Raw genomic sequence first — 18,156 nt, 5'->3', positions numbered from 1 at the left:
GGCACCCATCAGCCAACCGTTCCCCCGTGTCTATGTCAGTGGATTCACAGGGCACAGCATACTGAAACCGTCTCTGCCCTGCATGCCCCAAAGGGACCCAAGTCTTGTGTCATGTTCCTTCCTCCCAGAGGTCCCCCATCCCAGGGCTCACCTGTCAGAGACTTTCTCGGAGCCTACGAACAAGCTTCTTCTTAGAAGGCCAGCCCGGGTTCCCAGGAAGGCCACATCCACGCCAGGCTCTGACTCTCTGCGAGGCAAAGCAACAACAACATGCACACCGTCTTCTCCAGTACTGGGTTTGTGGATACTTAAGGGCGTAGGGTGGTAGCATTGCCACAGCCGGAGGGTATGTGGTTATGTGGTCTTCACTGGCACTATCCATACCCAGACACAGCACCAGGCTTGGGTCAACACAGTTGGTTAGAGGACTGGGGAGTCCCTGATGAGAATGGTCTATAGAGGTGGGACCTCTGCATGTGGGTGTCAGGGTTACTTGGGGTTTAAACATCACAGGTACCAGCACCCTGCAGTAGCTGCACTGAATCAGACCCTGGGGTGGGCATCTCTAAAAAGCAGCAGTTCAATTTGCTTCTGACTCTTCTGAGCTTTCCCATAACCTAGCTTCACAAATACCACCAACCCAGGTTTCTCAAGGCACCGCAGCAACTGGATATGCCCAAGCAAATCTCAGATATTTAATCAGTAAATATTTCAATTTATATCTTCAGAATATAAGGAACAAAACACAAGAAAAACCCAAGTTTTACCATCACTCCTTTCCAAACAAACAGACAAATAAAAAAATCCACGATGCCCAGTTATCAGCAGATAACCTAAGTACTTCATGACATTAACCTGGGTAAATCAGAACTTGATCATGGTCTGTTCAACATGTCAGCTTAATATCAGTTCTCCCTTTTCCCTGACTTGAGCTACAAGTGGTATATAGTTTACCATATACCATATAATTCCCCATCTAAAGTATCTCTTTCGGTGCACTCACCAAATGGCACATCCATCGCCACTGTGACTTTAGACCATTTATTAGAAACTCCACGCCCATGGCGGTCATTAGTCTTTTTAACCTGGCTCTGGGGCTCCTCATCCTGTCTTCTCTTCCTGCAGATCACTTTCTGCAGGATCAGACCACCTGCCTGGGTGAGACCAACTGCTAAAGTATTTTTTAGCATACTCTTTATTTTTATTATTTTAATTTTTTAATGTCCCTTGTATTTCTTATCTCTTAAGAGTTCCGGACCTGATCATATCCAGCTGTGAGCTTTTACTCTCTGTGGTTTGGGTAAATGTCCCTCAATACCAGACATGGAAGGCTTAGTTCTCTGGGTAGTCTTATCACGAGGCTGTAGCACCTTTGAGAATCGAGGCGTGGTGGAGAGGGTGTCCTTGAAGGGGACCCTGGAACCCTGGTGCTCTCTACCCCCATAAGCACTCTGCCACGATGTATTGTCCCAGCTAGCCCTTCAGCTATGGGCCAGCCTGACACACGACTGACATGGAAGCCAGGTAAACTTCTCCTTTCTATGTTATTTGCATATATGTGTGTGTGTGTGTGTGTGTGTGTGTGTGTGTGTGTGTGTGTGTGTATGCAGGTGCACATTGCCTGTTGATTGGGGACACTCACAGGCTCTCCTCTTCATCGTCTCCTTATTTTGCTTTTACTGGAGATACTATGTACCCAGAAGAGGTGAGATACATCTGATGCTTTTAGCTCATTTAAACTAGGGTTTGCCTTACACCTCCGAAGGTGACCAATGAACGGGTTTTGGACCTATGGATGCAGGGTTTGCAGTCATGGCTGCCTCTGCTTTCATCCCCTCCTTGGCTCATGAGCCCTCTGCAGGGGCCTGAGTTTCAGTAGCCTTGCTGGCTTCTCCCTTCCTGGTGTGGTAAGATGATCCTGGTCTACCGGGTTTGTTTCCGGCCCCTGTCCTATAGTCAGGGATGACTCCAGACTCACTTTAATGAGGACCAGCATTGGTGCTCCCGAGGTTGTGCTCCCCTCAGCAGGACAGGCTAGGAACTCAGAGGCTGTCCTCCCTAAAGCAGGGCAGGATAGGGGCAGCCTCTTTATCTTTTTTAAGAGAAAGCAGATCATGACCTCAGGTGAATGTTTACAATTCACATTCAAGTTTTATATTTAAGTATTTTTGAGTTTTAGAACTTGTGCCTCTTTGTCTTTGGCTGGAAATGTTGGCTCCCACGGAGGTGAACGCAGTGTGACCCCAGGCCATCCACACCAGCATCCTTTCTAGCCGCCTGATTACCAAGCACAGGCTACAGCTTCATCAGCTTCTGCTCACAGCATACATACTTTTGCTAAGTGTCTCACCAACAGTGCACGCTGCCAAACTCAGCTCTGCACTGGATGGTAACAGGCACTGTCTTGAGTGGTTTTAGATGCATTGCTTTTATTAAGAGCTGGGTGAACACATACTTAAGGTCCGATCTTTTCTCTTGGCTGCTGTCCCTGTATGGTCCTGTGTTCTGTTCGTCTGTCCCTGAAGCTGTCTGTCATTCACACAGTGGCTGCAGAGGTGGGACCTCCCACCTGCTCATGGCTACAGCCTCCCAGTCCGATCTCCCTCTGCATCCTCCTAAGACTGACATTTCCTGGCTGTTAGACTTACTAGTCATTCTTGTATTGCTGTTGAGCTTTGACTCAGTGTTAGGAAAAGCTTGCTGACTCCCAGAGTTTGGAGCAGCAGGAGCCCAGTGTCCGAGAGGGCTTACCAGGCTTCTTGTCTGTGTGTCTGTCTGAGTGTGAGTCACTATCCAGGTGTGTGGTGTGAGGAACTTGCCCACTGGTGTTGCCACTGGCTCCTGAGACAGCTATTAGGCCCACCTCCCCTCACCAATATGACACAGTCCCCTGGGATCTGTGTTCCCTGGACCTGGCTGCCCTTTCCTGTACCAGCACCAGAATTTACAGCAGGCAGCGGATTGATGACGCCTTCCTATCTAGGTGGGACCATCCCCAGGATTGAGACATTGGATGTTCTTGATTGTTCTAATGAACTTTACAATCAGTCACCGGAATGCGGAGAGACAGTCCACAGGCATTCCCTTTGCAACTGCAGTAGGTCCATACACTAGGGAGGATGGCTGGCTTCATGGTGTGTCTTCCCACTCAGAGACACTGTGGGCCTTGCCATGTGTTCAGGCCTACTTAACCATCCTCTGCTCCCTAAGATTAAACCTAGGGCTTTATGCCTGCTACCACTGAGCTGTGTCCTGCATTACTTTTTGAGTCTTACCCTGTATCCCAGGCAGCCTGGAGACTTCCATCCTCCTGCCTCAGTTCTCTGGGTAGTTGAACTCACAGGCTGGTGCCACAGGCCAATGTTTCACTCAGGTTTTGACATTTCTCACACTGTATGCTCAGTATGTTCTTACAGTCCCAGGACAACATTTTTATTTTTACCATCCTAAAGAAGTCTTTTCATATTGTATCTCTCCAGAGGGTTTTATTTATATACATAAATATTATTAATTATTAAGATAAATGACATAAATGAACAAGTCTGTGTGTGGGTTTATGCGTGTGAGTGCAGACACCCAGGGAAGTTGGAAGATAGTGTCAGATCCCCAGGAGCTGGAGTTATAGGCAGCTGGAAGCCACTGAGCGTGGGTGCTGGGAACCAAACTCAGGTTCTCTGTAAGAACAGTATGTGTTTTTAACCACTAAGCTGTCTCTCCAGCTCCAGGACTATTAATGTTTGAATACTGATATTATAACCTGCCACTTTACTAAATTCTCTTATTGGCTGTGGCGTTTTCCCCATTCCTTCGCAATTTCCTGGTATACTTTATTTATTTATTTATTTATTTATTTATTTATTTATTTATTTGACAGTGCTGGGGATGGAGCCCAGGGCCTCATACATGCTAGGCAGACGCTCTACTGTGGCGTCACCCCCTAAGTCCTTGATTGTGTCATCTTTAACCAGAGACCATTTCCCTTTTCTCTTTCCCAGTTCTCACTGGCTGTAAGTCTGTTCTCTTGCCCAGCTGCTCACATGCTTTCTCACCTTGCTGTAGAGGAGTGGGGTGGGGCATGTCTGTCCCTGTCTTCAGTGGAGGAGCCGCCAAGCCCACAACACTGGCTTTCAGTTTTATGTGTGCGTTGTATCTGTGTACATGTGATTGCGTGAGCATGGGCATGTGTGTATGTATGCGTGCATGTGGCGGTCAGAGATTGATGTTGAGAGTCTTTTCTACTGCTCTCTACCTTTTTAATTCTCACTGATTTGGCCGGTGATGATCATAAGGATCTTCCTATCTGTCTTCCTAGCACCGGGGTTACAGCAGTGGGATGCTGTGGCTGGCCTTTCTGGGAGGCCAAACTTGGGCAGTCACACTTGTGTGGCAAACACTTTATCAAGCCATCTCTCTCACCCCCCTACCAGACCAGTTTTTTGTTTGTTTGTTTGTTTTTTGTGTAAATGCTAGTAAAGAGCATTTGCCCCTCAGTACACAGTGTGCTAGTATCTCCCCCAATAGATCTTCTTTCTTTCAGGTTTATTTGCATATCTACATTTATATGGATCAAAGTTACATATGGTTCAAGCCCCGTTTCAGCGACTTAATTTTCTAACCAGAGAGCAGCATTTAGAACCTTTTCCGAACAGCCTCCCATAGATACCGGATGAATAGGTGGAGTATATGCATTTGGATGCTGTGTTCTGACCCCTCTCTTGCAGAAATGAAGCACACGGCACACGTGCTTTTAGAAATAGGAGATTGCCTTGGTAGAAGAACGGCAAAGAGCTTGTGTGTTTAGGGAGGCTTGGCGTCTATGATTTTTGATTTTCCTATTCATAAACAAGCGCTCTAGCCCTCACCTCAGTAATGTCACTCGGACCCCCACCTCTCCTGCCTCTTGTGCAAAGCTCTGTCTTCCTGTCTAGCCATGAAATACAATGTCACCAAGAAAAAGCCAGCAAGAGTATGAGGAGAATCTAAGAGTTGGGGAAGCATGGAGGTCAAGGCCACTGGCAGCCTTCCCTTGAAGGAAGCTCTCTGGTGCTTCGTGGGGACACTTACTGGGTGGTGAGATCCTGTGGCTGGTGACCTACCCAGAGAGCAAACCCAGGGCAGGTTTTGGACTGGGCTGCAGTAAGGACACCAGAACTAGTGCTTGTGCCTGGGAAAGCCACACTTGACGTTTCTGAGCGAGGAGCTGGCGGGAGCTGGGAGGACGGAGGAGTGGTTGTGAAGACTCCCCCAACTCCACCATATTCCTGTGTCCCCCGAGGGTGTGTCTTTCCAAGGGTCCTGACTCTATTGGATATGGAGCACTGGGTTTGAATGTGTCACCTGCTCTCTGGGGGCCATTCCCCCTCCTGTACGTACTCAGAGATGTTGAGTGCCAGTGCTGTCCAATAGGCTTCCATGGGGGCGGTTACCACCGCATCAAACAGCACCTCCCGCACCAGTTCCTCGTCACCTGAGGGTAAAGTCACAGGAACCAGTTGCATGTCATCCATTACCCCATCATCCCATTAAGAAGAGCACACCTCCTAGAAGCTGGGGACTTAGCTCAGTTGTCATGATGGCACAAGCCTGGAATCCTGGCTCTTGCAAGTACAGGCTCAGAAGTTCAAGGTCATCTTTGGCTACATAGCAAGTTTGAGACTAGCCTGTCTAATAATAATAATATTAACAATGCCCACAACACAGCCCTCTACCCTATAGCAGATCAGGAGAAGGCTGAGCTGTGTACAGGTGTCCTGGGTGTTAAAGCCATCTGTATGGGCATAAAGATAACAACCCTTCCTGTTTTGCTTCGAAATTCTCATCTACAAAATAGATATTAGGTTGACGTTGAAGGCCCTTCCAGTTCAGCACTGTGGAGTCTACATATTCTCTTGAGCCAGCCAGAGCCTGTTTAGCCTGTGTCACTTCCCACCTTCTCTGTTCCCTAATGCAGGTCATGCTGGTGGCTGTGTGTGCTCCCAGACCTGACCTGGCTCAGTGCCCTAGTACCTGCTGTTTCCCTGGCCTGGCTGCTCATCTTACACTCTCCACAGGCAGCACTCTCTTCTCCTCTTAGAGTTGTTTTAATTTTTTATTGGAGGGAAATTTACATAGCACAAGACTAACTTACAGTATTCAACTCAATTGCTACATGCGCACCACTGTATAACTCACTCCCTTCTACTTCCAAGATATCTTCATCCTCTTCAAAGACGATCCCAGACACTTGGGGCTCTTCTTCATCTGCACCCCACTTTAGCCTGTATGCACCCCACATCCCTATCAGCACTCTGTCCATAGCACCTGTCATTACTGTAACACTCTGTGTGTGTGTGTGTGTGTATGTGTGTGTGTGTATGTGTGTGTGTGTGTGTATGTGTGTGTGTGTGTGTGTGTGTGTGTGTGTGTATGTGTGTGCAGACTTGCTCACTGCCTGGCTTCTCTCCCAAACTGCAGTTCCTCAAGCATAGGCCTTGGCTGGCTTGTCTGGATCTCAGCCTTTGCCCAGGTCTGGTGCAAGTACACATTCACATCAGCCTTGTTGACTGATGGATAGATAGATGGGTGCCTTGGTAGGTTGGTTTGGGAGATGGTCTTTTCATGGGGAGAACATATATGTAGCAGGGCAAATGAAGAGGAGAAAGGGGCTTCCTGAGAGCCAAGGTCAAATGAGTTGGCCACGGGCCCGAGTGCACAGACTTGGAAGATCCTCCCAGACTTTAGGATTGAAGAGACTGCCTGGAAAAATGCGATGCTCGGCAGAACTGAGGACTTCAAGGCAGGGTCTGCTCCTTGCCTACTGTGAAGTAGTGGTGGGGACAGACTGCACATGTAGGAGGGTCTGAAGGGGCTAAGGAGGATCCTGGCTTCTGAGATAAGGATTCTGGGTGCCCACATTCCACATGGCCCACCTCCCCAGACAGTTCTTCCTGTTTCTGTGGGGCTCTTCTTGTTCTCCTCAAACCACCCTTGTGGTCCCAGGAGGAGTTGATGGCATTCTTCGCTCTTGGGAAGCCCTGGGACCCTGGGACCCACAGGACAAGTTCAGAGGTACGGGTGAGGGAACTCACACTCCAGGTCTGGATCCACCCCTGTCAGGAAACGAACCACAGCTTCCAGTTGGCTGAGTTTCCGGTGGTCCGGGTCGATATCTGTGATACAGTAGATCCTGGAAGCCCAGAGAGCCTGGTTACCTCCAATCCCCCCCTTTTTTCCCTTCCCACCCACACCTTCTTGCCTACCAGTCACTGGCCAGGGTCAGATCCGGATGAAGCAAGTCGTGCAGGCCTGAAAGCAGAGTCCACACTCAGGCTGATACCCTGTGGCTGTGGGCATGCACCCAGGTCTGCCAACCCCTTTGCAGGAAGGGTTTGCTTGAGCACACCTTCAGATCGTGCTACAAGTTTTAGTGGACACAGCCTTAAGCCACTTTAGTTAGCACTGTCTTACACAGCCCCACCCTCTTAACACATCCATCCAAGAAGCTAACACGTTGAAAGTAGTGATTTTTGCCCTTTTTGGTTCGTCATACATGGTGACAAACAGTGACCAGCCAGAGACAAGTCTGGGGTGAGCTGTGCCTGCCCAGCAACCTCTGGAGCCTCACTGGGCTCTCAGCCTATCTGCTGTGCACTCAGTACAGTTGCTGATGGAAAGAGTGAATGAGCTCCTGGAAGCCCAGTGCTTGAACATAATAAGTAGGTGCTCAATAAAGCGTTGAGAAATTGTAGGAAGAGACAGCAGACAAATGGTTGAGTTAGTCAGCTCAGGGACTTCAGGTGAGTGATGGATGGCTTTCTGTGTACCTTGCAGAAATACGACTGAGACAAATTGGTCAGTGGGAGAAAGGTTGAGGGAAGAAGAGATACACTGAAGGCCAAGGGAGCTTAAGGGCCTGGTGACTGAGGACAGAGGGAGCGAGCTCCAGCAGCTGTGCCTCTTGCTGTGGAAGGATGCTCCAGTGGCCAGTACATCACAGTGGTAGGGCAGGGCCACCCTGGGAAGCTGGAGTGGGTGGTGGCATCTAGGGCCAGGGTGAGCTGGAGGGAGGGTTCAAGAAGAGAGATTTCAGGGAAGCCTTTCCCAGCTTCTGTTAGCCAGCCCCTTGTTACTACATCCCCACTATGCTGTGTACCACACCTTTGCCTGTCACTGCAGAGCCCTTCCCCTCAGCTGTCAATTAAAAAAATGACTGTTACTATTTTACGTGTCTGGGTATTTTGCCTGCATGTATGATCTGTGTACCACATGCCTTAGGTCAGAAGATGGCATCAGATCCCCTGGAACTGAAGTTCCAGATTATTGTGAGCTACCATGTGGGTGCTGGGAACCCAGTTCCTTTGCAAGAGTAGCAGATGTTCTTAACTGCTCAGTGACCTTTCTAGTCCTTAGCCATCTGCTCCTTCAAAAGACCCCAGTCCCACGAGCTTGGCCCATCTGAATGACGTCATCTTGGCTTGATAACATCTGCTAGTACTCTGATCCCTGAGAAGGTCACATCCACAGTTTCCAAGACTCAGAACTTCTGCACATCTTTTGATGGGATAGCAAGGTCAAGAGAGTAAACCTGGGAGAGAAGGCAGTTCTAGGAAGATTCTGTGGATGAAGTCAGAGACAGGCGAGGTGAACAGCTGGAGGCCACTGTGAGTGTCTAAGAATGTGGGGGCTGTGATTAGCATGATGGTAGAATGATGGCTGATGGGCTGTACCCCAGGGATGGGAAGGAAGAATGGACAGACATTGACGTGTCCCATCTCATAGGGCTCCCAGAGGACATCCTGCCTCGCAAGAAGGCTGATTCTCCCAAGGTGCCCAGGTAGCTAGCTGGTCATGGGCAGTTAGGGTCATGAGATCTGGGATAGGAATGATGTCCTCCTTTGCCATCCCACCTGGTGGGAATGCTCACCTTGATTCCACCCTGGGTTGATCCTGCTCAGCAACATGGGGGCACACATCCCAACCGTACATCATGTCATAGTGAGCACAGGGTGTGACCTACCTTCTTCCACAGATGTGTTCCCCAGGAGGATGTATTCTCCATGACCTCTGGTGAGCACCACTCCCAGGCTAGAGAGAAGAGAAGGCAACTGTGGCCGCATTGGCTGTGTGCACTCTAGATGCTCATCAAGCATAGAGATTTTGGACACAGGGCAATGCCATCCTCCTCCAGATCCCTTCCGTTAGCCTGGCCTCACAGGTTGTCCCTTTGAGAACCAGGAAGGCACTGCTAATTTATCAGTCATTGTTCCCAAGAAGGGCCCCAGAAGTGCCCCAGACTGTGACCCCCGCAGCTCCTATGTTCCTTAAGGAGGTCTTGAACTTCCAGGGACCACCTAAAACATTCAGGGGTCTCGTGATCCCCCTAGGTTTCTTTCCTACTGCACCCTATCTCTTGGTAGCACATTAGATTTGAATCTGGGGAACATTAAAAGATGTGGTGCCCGGGCTCTGCCTCACAGCTCTGATGCAGTTGGTTTGCATGGGCTGGGGAGTTAGCTAGCAGTCTTGAGAAGTTCTCAGGTACTCTAGCAGGCTGTCTGAGCAAGGAGTCTGAACTCTATTGGGAAACGAGGGAAGGAAGCTTAGAGTGATTTGACTTGGATCTTATTATCCTACTATTCTGTCTCAACATCTACACAGACTGTGTCAAGTCACCAACATAGCCAAGAAGTGCTATTGTCACCATTCACACTATAGGTGCATTTGAGGCACACAGAGTGCCTTGACTCAGGTCCCAAAGTCTGTTAGTGGTGCAGCTGGGATTCGAGCTAGGAAACTGGCTGCAGAATCAGACATTTAGGCACAGCAGCTCTCATTTCCTGAATGCTAGCTGACCAGAATCTTTTGCTAATAGGACAAAACTGCTAACTCCACTCTCAAATCCGAAAGTCCTATTTTGAGCTGGTGGTTATTTGTGCTCCATCTCGAACCCCTGGCTTGTGACATCATACCCTCACCTGAAAGGTGTGTCACTGATGTCTGTGAAGAAGTAGTCATTGGTCAGGAATAGAACTCGCTTCTGAAAGAAAAAGAAAAGCGTCCCAGCTAGGTGACAGCGTGGTGCTGGCTGCCCGCCCTCGGGCCACACCTGTGTCTGCTTGTCATCGCTCTGTGCCTCCCTCCCTCCTCACCTCTTCTAATCAACCACCACAGCCCCTTTTATGGACAGAAACAGCTCATAGGTCAGCACACTGACTTTTTGGATGCTCTCTTTAAGGTGTAGGCTTGCCTAGCCCATGTGGCCAGCTCGGCACTTGAAACACCTTAGTTAATTTTAGCCAACATCAATGTAACTTAGATTGCCTGTGTGGCTGCCATGTTGGACTCTGCAGGTAGCACAAGCCTAGGCTTCCTTTGGAACAGTCAGGTGACACTGGGGCTGGAAATATCAAAAGCTGGGATGTGTATATTTGGCTAACATCTTCCCAGGGAAAGTGGGACACTTCTCTCCCCTGATCCTACCTCCTTAACATCTCGAAAAACTGCTAGAAAAAAAAAATAGACTACTCTAAAGAGTGAGAGAGAGATAGATAGAGAGAGAGAGATAGCTTCAGTAATTTATAGAGGAAGTGAAAGGGTATCAAAGAAGAGAGGAGAACATGGAGAAGTCAGGACTTAGTTTCATGGGGGTGGGGGTGGGGCAGGGAAATAGAAACCACAGCCTGGAAGGGTCAGCCTCAGCAAAAATGGTAATCTTGCTCTCAAGCATGCCCATAGCCTCCCAGTGAGCCCACAGCCCCCTCCAGTGAGCCCACAGCCCCCCAGTGAGCCAACAGCTCCCCCCACCGTGAGCCCACAGCCCCCACAGCAAGCCCATATGTGGACTTTGGTGAGACAGTGCTTCCTCCAGTGGATGGGTAGGTGACAGGGAGAAGTTCCATTTGGTCCTTGTATATGGCTCGCAGGCAGCAGGCCAGAGGCCATCTTGATTGTAAATCAATGTTAAAAACTAAGCTGGCCTGGTGGTCTCAGATCAGGGACCAACCACAGGACAGGTTAGCCACAACACAGTGATGGTGGGTGGTTTCAATGCCCCATTCTCACCAATAGATAGGTCATCTAGGGAAAAAACTAATCAGAGAAACCTCTGGAGTTAAATAACATCATAAGCCAAATGGACCTAGACATGTTAACACTAAAGAATACACATTCTCGCCAGTTCACGAAGCAGTCTCAAGGACAGATTACATATTAGAACAAAGCAAGTATCAACAAATACAGGAAAACTGAAATAACATCTTATAGGGTATGTGACCACAATAAAATAAATATCAATAACATTAGAACGTGTAGAAAGTACAGAAACTCATGGGTATGAAACAAAACACTATTGAATGATGAAGAGATTACTGAAGAAATCAAATAAGTAAAAAATTCTAGGATGGGGTAAGAAGGAAAGCACACATACCAAAGGCCATGGGACACAAGGAAGACCGTCTTAAAGGCAAAGTTTACGCTGAGTAACTGCATAAAAAATAGAGGACTCAAATAACTTAATGATGTACTTGAAGGACTTGGAAAACCAAGAACAAACCAAACTCCAAGGCAATAGATGGGGGGAAAGAATTAAGATCAGGGTGGAAAGTAATGAAACTCTGTTTCAGAAAGAACAAAAACAAACCAAGGTATGGATGAAATCAAGAGTTGGTTCATTGAAAAGAGAAACAAGACAGATAAGCCCTCAGCCAAATTATCCCCCCCCCAAAAAAAAGAAAGAGAAAGAGAATGCCCCACATTAGTAAAATTAGAGATGAGAGGTGAGACACAACAGATACCAATGGAATTCAGAAAATCCTAAGAATACACCTTAAAAAAAAAAAAAAAACAACAACCATATATTCCAGGGCTGGAGAGATGGCTCAGTGGTTAGGAGCACTGGCTGCTCTCCCAGAAGCCCTGAGTTCAATTCCCAGCAACCACATGGTGGCTCACAACCATCTGTAATGGGATCTGATGCCCTCTTCTAGTGTGCATCTGAAGACAGTGACAGTGTACTCATATACATAAAATAAAAAAATAAAAATTTAAAAACCCATATATTCTAGCCAATTGGAAAATCTAAAATAAGTGGGCTAGTTTCTAGATGCACATGACCAACCAAAATTAAACCAATAAATAATTTCAGCAGATCCATAACCAGCAATAAGACTAAAGCATCAATAAAAACAATTTTGGAAGTTGGGCAGTGATGTCACACAGCTTTAATCCCAGCACTCAGGAGGCAGAAGCAGGCGGATCTCTCAGTTCAAGGCCAGCCTGGTCTACAGAGTGAACTATAGGTCAGGGCTACACAGAGAAACCCTGTCTCAAAAACAACAACCACCTCCAAACTCCTTATATCTTCTGCCCCTAACACCCAGGTGTTCCCTTAGAACCTGCATCCAGGAAAAATCCCAAACAATTACCCACAGGTGCTCAGGCCCAGCCTCACAGACTGTTTCAACTTGACCTCCACACTCGTATTCCCAGATGGTCCCACAACCTGGACAACAGTGGAACACTCAGCTCTTCCACACTTGGCTAAAGGTTAAAAAACATAGAACATGACACACTCTGGTGCTCATAGAAGCTGCAGTTTCCTACGTGAAGCAGGCACAAGACTAGACTCAAGCATTCACAGAGGAGGAGGGGAATGGGCTCATGTGTCCTCATCCCACCCAGGAGAACAGCAGCTCTGCGGCTCCTGGGAGCAGACAATTCTTTGGTGATGTAGCCACTAGAGCGTTGGTGGCGCACGCCTTTAATCCCAGCACTTGGGAGGCAGAATCAGGTGGATTTCTGAGTTTGAGGCCAGCCTGGTCTACAGAGTGAGTTCCAGGACAGCCAGGGCTACACAGAGAAACCCTGTCTAAAAAAAAAAAAAAAAAGACAAACCGAAGAAAAGGGGGGGGGGGAGTAAGTCACTCATGCCACAGTGGATAGGTTTGCATCTATGCCCACATGAGTGACCCTGGATAAATGGGGTGGGTCACAAAGCAAAAACAAAAGTAAAGCAAAAGCCATGAAAGTGGAATGGGGGGCTAAGTGGGGTCAGCAGATGGGAGACTTGGTGGGCGAGGTGAGGGGGATACGGTGGGGGAAGGATGTTGGTGAGGGTAGGGGAAAGATAAGAGAGAATGGAGAGATGGAGTTTTAGAAACTAAAAATGGAATGAATCAAATAAAAAACACAGTGGAAAAACATTACCAATAGATCACATAGAATACCACATTCCAACATCAGTAAGAACAGAAATGAATACGGTCACAACTTCTAAGAACTCTGGGATATATATACACACACACACACATACATACATATACATATACATATAAACACACATACACACACACACACACACACACACACACACACACACACACACACACATATATATATATCTGGAAACCAAACCTATGAATCTCTATGGGAATAAAGAGCTGAGAGTAAAGCCGGGTGTGATGGTACACGCCTATAATCCCAGCACTTGGGAGGCAGAGGCAGGCAGATTTCTGAGTTCGAGGCCAGCCTGGTCTACAAAGTGAGTTCCAGGACAGCCAGGGCTATACAGAGAAACCCTGTCTCAAAAACAAACAAACAAACAACCCCCCTCCCCAAAAAGAGCTGAGAGTACACACTAAAGGCAGAGAAAATATATACAATGAATTATAGCAGACACCCTCCAGATTTAGAGAAAGACACAGACACATAAATACAATAGGCATAGCCAAAGAAGCTCCTCACCATGACATATGACAGACAGGAAGTCAAAAGTGCAAAGCAAGAGAAACAGTGTTGCAGCCTATGAGAGGAGGGCAGAGAGGTGGCTCTGTGCTCGAGAACCCTTACTGCTCTTGCAGAGGGCTTGGGTTTGATTCCCATTATTCACGTGGTGGCTCACAATCTCTGTAACTCCAGTTCCAGGGGATCCCAAACTCTCTTTTGGGTTTTTCTAGGACACATACACTTCTGTGTATCTACCTGTACACATACACATAATTAAAAATAAAATTTAAAAAAGCAGTGAGAGAAAACAATCCAACACTTCAACAAAGAGAGACACATCGGAATAACTTCAGACATCTTGTTAGCAGAACTCAACGCCAGGAAAGGATGGAATAATGTACTTCAAGCCCTGAGGTAAGTAACTGCCTACTAAGCCAGCTGTGTCTAGCATAGATATCTTGAAAAATTTGGTGGAGAGATAAGGACATCACAAACACAAACTTGAGCAGTTGATGCCAGCAAGACAACAATGCAGGAGACACTTAAAAGAATACTATAGACAGAGGAAGTGGAGAGACTGTTTCAGTCATGAGAACATATTAAAGGATGTTTTATGAGAGAAATAGGCTGGAGTGATGGCTCAGTGGTTAAGAGCACTGACTGCTCTTCTAAAAGGTCCTGAGTTCAAATCCGAGCAAACATATGGTGGCTCACAACCACCCGTAATGAGATCTGACACCCTCTTCTGGTGTGTCTGAAGACAGCTACAGTGTACTTACATATAATAAATAAATAAATCTTTAAAAAAGGAAAGAAATAGATAAATGAAGAATCAGGAAGAAACCCACATGTCCAACACAGCAAACCAGCAAACTCCTAATACACTAATAGGGTTGAAAACAAAGACAATTCAGCCAACAAGAAAAATAATCTGCAAAGATTACAGGAATCAGTAAACACCTCTCAATAATAGCCTTAAATGTGACTGTCCTTGACTAGCAATAAAACAAAGAAAATATAAAAACAAAACAAAACAAAAAACCACCACCAACAAAACCAAACCTAGATGGCTTAGCTAGCTATGATGGTTCACACCTTTAACCTCAGTGCTCAGGAGATAGAGGCAGGCAGATCTCTGTGAATTTGAGGTCAGCCTGATCTACAGAGTAAATTCCGTGATAGCCAGGGTTGTTACACAGAGAAACTGTGTCTTGAAAAATCAACCAACCAACCAACCAACCAACCAACCAACTAACCAACCAAAACCCAGACTGCTGAGTGGACTAAAAATCTAGATCTGTCTTTCTGTTGTCTCCAAGAGACTGACAAAGACAGAGTTAAAGTTAAAGGATGGGAAAAAAAAATCTGCCAAGTGAATGGAAACCCATACCAAACTGTCACAGTTCTGATATCTGTTGTAGACTTCAAAGCAAACTTAGTCTAAAAAGATAGAGACGTCTTCTATATATTAGCAAGGAACAATTCTTCACAAAGATGGATGAAATTCCATTTTGTATATTACAGTATTTTCATTATCCATTCATCTGTTGGTAGACACATAGACTTGTTCCATTTCCTCACTCATTTTACACACACACACACACACACACACACACACACACACACACACACACACCCCTCAAACAGGGACTTTTAATTTCACAAAATGATCACTAATGGACCTAAAAGGTCAGATAATGATTAATAAAATCATAATTGGTGATTTTAATACCCCGCTCTAATTTCTAGCTAGGTCACCCAAAACTCAAAATCAACAAAGAAAACTCAAGAATTAAATTACACTACAAATCAAATGTACTTAGTATATGTATACACAGAATATTCTCTCCAATAGATATAGAATACATATCCCTTTCCACAGCCCATGGAACCTTCTTTAAAATATATTACATTCAAGGTAAAAAATCAGATCTCAGCAATTATAAAGGAATCTAAACAATCATTTATATTTTCTCATCACAGCACAATAAAGCTAGAGTTCAACAGCAAAAGCCTAAAGCAATTTTATATATAATTTTATATATTATATAAATAAAGCAATAAATCACTTTTCCAAGTTTAAATTTTTAAATTTTAATTAGCATGTAAAGTATGCCCTGGCTGATTGGAACCCCTGATGTAGATTAGGCTGGCCTAGAACTCATACAGATCCACCTGCCTCTGCCTCCCAAGTGCTGGGACTAAAGGCATGCGCCACCATGCCTAGCTGTAAACTTCTGTCATCCCTCCTTCTCCTCTTGTGCCTTCCCACTCCTGGTACCCTCTTACCTGCGTTCATGCCACACACGTTCTATTACACATTTCCTTTCACCCCTGTACACATCTCTCCTAGTCCTCTGGCTGGTAAAAACACAATACACACAGACATTGAAACTTTACTCTGCCATGCAACAGGGAACTGTGTATTGTGTTCTCTCGAGACTCATCTATTCATTTCACAGACGTGTTGATTGGTAGTTTTGTTCTGTTGGTGTTTTATTTTTTTCAGTTTTTAATGTATTCTAGTTATTAATCACCTCTCTGAGGCACAGTTCAAACATTCTCCATCCTCTAGACATCTGTTCACTCTGTTTAAGTTTCCTTCGTTTTGCAGAAGCTTCTCATATAGCCCTAGTAGTCAATTCTTGGGGCGATTCCTGTGCTATTGGCTCCTGTTTAGAAAGTTCTTGCCAGCAGGGCATGGTGGGGCACACTTTAAAATCTCAGCACTGGGCGGGCAGAATCACGTGGATCTCTGAGTTCAAGGTTGACCCTGGTGTATATAACAAGCTCCAGGACAGCCATAACTACATGGAGAGAGTCTATCTCAACAAAACAAAACAAAACAAAACAAAACAAAACAAAACAAAACAAAACAAAAGGACAAAAAGAAAGTTCTTGCTATGCCGGTGTCTTTTGGGGCTGGGGGTGGTATATGGGGACTTTTATTATTTGCTCAAATTTCTTTTCCACTATTTTATTGGCACATATTGATTTATACTATAGTATGTTTCCTTATGACATTTTCATAATGCACTTTAGTCATGATCACCCATCACTCACCATGGCAGTCTGAGTGAGAACGGCCCCCACAGGTGCATATGTTTGAATACATGGTCCTCAGTGGGAATTGTTTGGGAAGGATCTGGGGGGCATGGCCTTGTTGGATGTGTATCTCTGGGAGATTGATTTGAAGATTTCAAAAGACTCAGGCCATTGCCAGCCTCCCCTCTCTCCCTTCTGCTTGTGGATTGAAATTGAGCTCTGACTCCAGCCACTTTTGATCATGCCTTTGCTCTGCCATCATGGGTCCAACTGAGAACTGTCAGACGATTAAATTCTTCCTTTTCACAAGCTGCCTTGGTCCCAGGAATAGAGTAACCAGGACACCCACTGTTGCCTGCCCCCTCCCATGCCTCTTTATTTCCCCCCCCCTTCTCCCAATTATCTCCTGTCCCCTTTCCTGTCTTCTTTGGTGGGGGTGACAGAATTGGTTTCATTAGGGTTTGTTTACAGGAGCATGGACACTTTTCTGATGCCATGCAATTTTAGTGTTTAAGATAGAAATTAATATAGTTTACCTATTTTTGAATTGACTTTTGTGCAATATAAAAGATATGAACACATTTTATTCCTTTTCAGGTGGATATCCAGTTTTGCCAAATCACTTGTTGCATAGGCTGTCTTTCCCCCACCCGCCCCAGTGGATGTTTCTGACACCTTTGTCAAATATTTCTGTGTGAGCTTACTCATGGGTCCTCTCTCTGCTTGGTAAATATGTCTGTTTTGGTGGCATTACCATGCTGTCTTGTCACTATGGCTATGGTGTCATTTGAAGTAAGAGACTGTGATATTCATAAGCATCCTTTCCACCTAGGATGGCTTCGGCTACACATGGCTTTTTGCTTGTGTGTGTTTGTTTCCATACAAAATTTGAATTTTCCCCCTAGTTTTATGAAACTGTTATTAGAATTTTACTATTGCAGTGGGTCTGTATACTACTTTTGGTGGCACAGCCATGTTCATAATATCAGTTCTGTTGGTCCATAAGTGTGGAAGTTCTTTCCACAACCCACCATTGTCTTCAATTTCTCTTTTCAGTGCCTTAAAGCTTACACTGCATAGGCCCTTCAGTTCTTAGGCTAGGTTTATTCCTAGGTACCTAATTACATTTCAGAAAACACTGTGAAGGGGATTTTTTTTCTTTTCTTTTTTCCTGTTTGTCTCTCCTTTATTTATATATAATTTCCTTTTTTATTTATTCACTCTTTAATTTTTTTTACAATACAGACTTTATATCTCTCCCAGTCCACCCTCCAACTGTTCCACATCCCACACCTCTTACCCCAGTCGCCAAGAAGATGTCCCCACGCACACCCCCATCTCACCAGACCTCCCCACTTTCAGGGATGTTTTTTCCTTAACTTCTTTCTCACCAAGTTTGTTGCTGGCATT

General features: G+C 45.9%; 1 protein-coding gene across 2 annotated transcripts in view; it reads right to left on the bottom strand.

The window, feature by feature from the left end:
• The window catches only part of Cacna2d4 (calcium channel, voltage-dependent, alpha 2/delta subunit 4), a 115,884-nt gene that overhangs the window by 44,915 nt on the left and 52,813 nt on the right, over nucleotides 1–18,156 (bottom strand). For both annotated transcript variants that reach the window (NM_001033382.3, NM_001347427.2), the window contains 6 exons: nucleotides 9,954–10,015; nucleotides 8,996–9,063; nucleotides 7,239–7,284; nucleotides 7,068–7,165; nucleotides 5,374–5,467; nucleotides 152–247 (listed from right to left, as the gene is read on the bottom strand). In NM_001033382.3, coding sequence (NP_001028554.3) covers nucleotides 152–247; nucleotides 5,374–5,467; nucleotides 7,068–7,165; nucleotides 7,239–7,284; nucleotides 8,996–9,063; nucleotides 9,954–10,015 — 464 coding nt within the window. The remainder of the gene's footprint in view (nucleotides 1–151; nucleotides 248–5,373; nucleotides 5,468–7,067; nucleotides 7,166–7,238; nucleotides 7,285–8,995; nucleotides 9,064–9,953; nucleotides 10,016–18,156) is intronic.

The sequence above is a fragment of the Mus musculus genome, chromosome 6 (assembly GCF_000001635.26).
Source record: "Mus musculus strain C57BL/6J chromosome 6, GRCm38.p6 C57BL/6J".
NCBI classification, from domain to species: Eukaryota; Metazoa; Chordata; class Mammalia; order Rodentia; family Muridae; genus Mus; species Mus musculus.
Note: the sequence above shows the minus strand (reverse complement) of the source record. Positions and strands in the feature narration are given on the sequence as shown.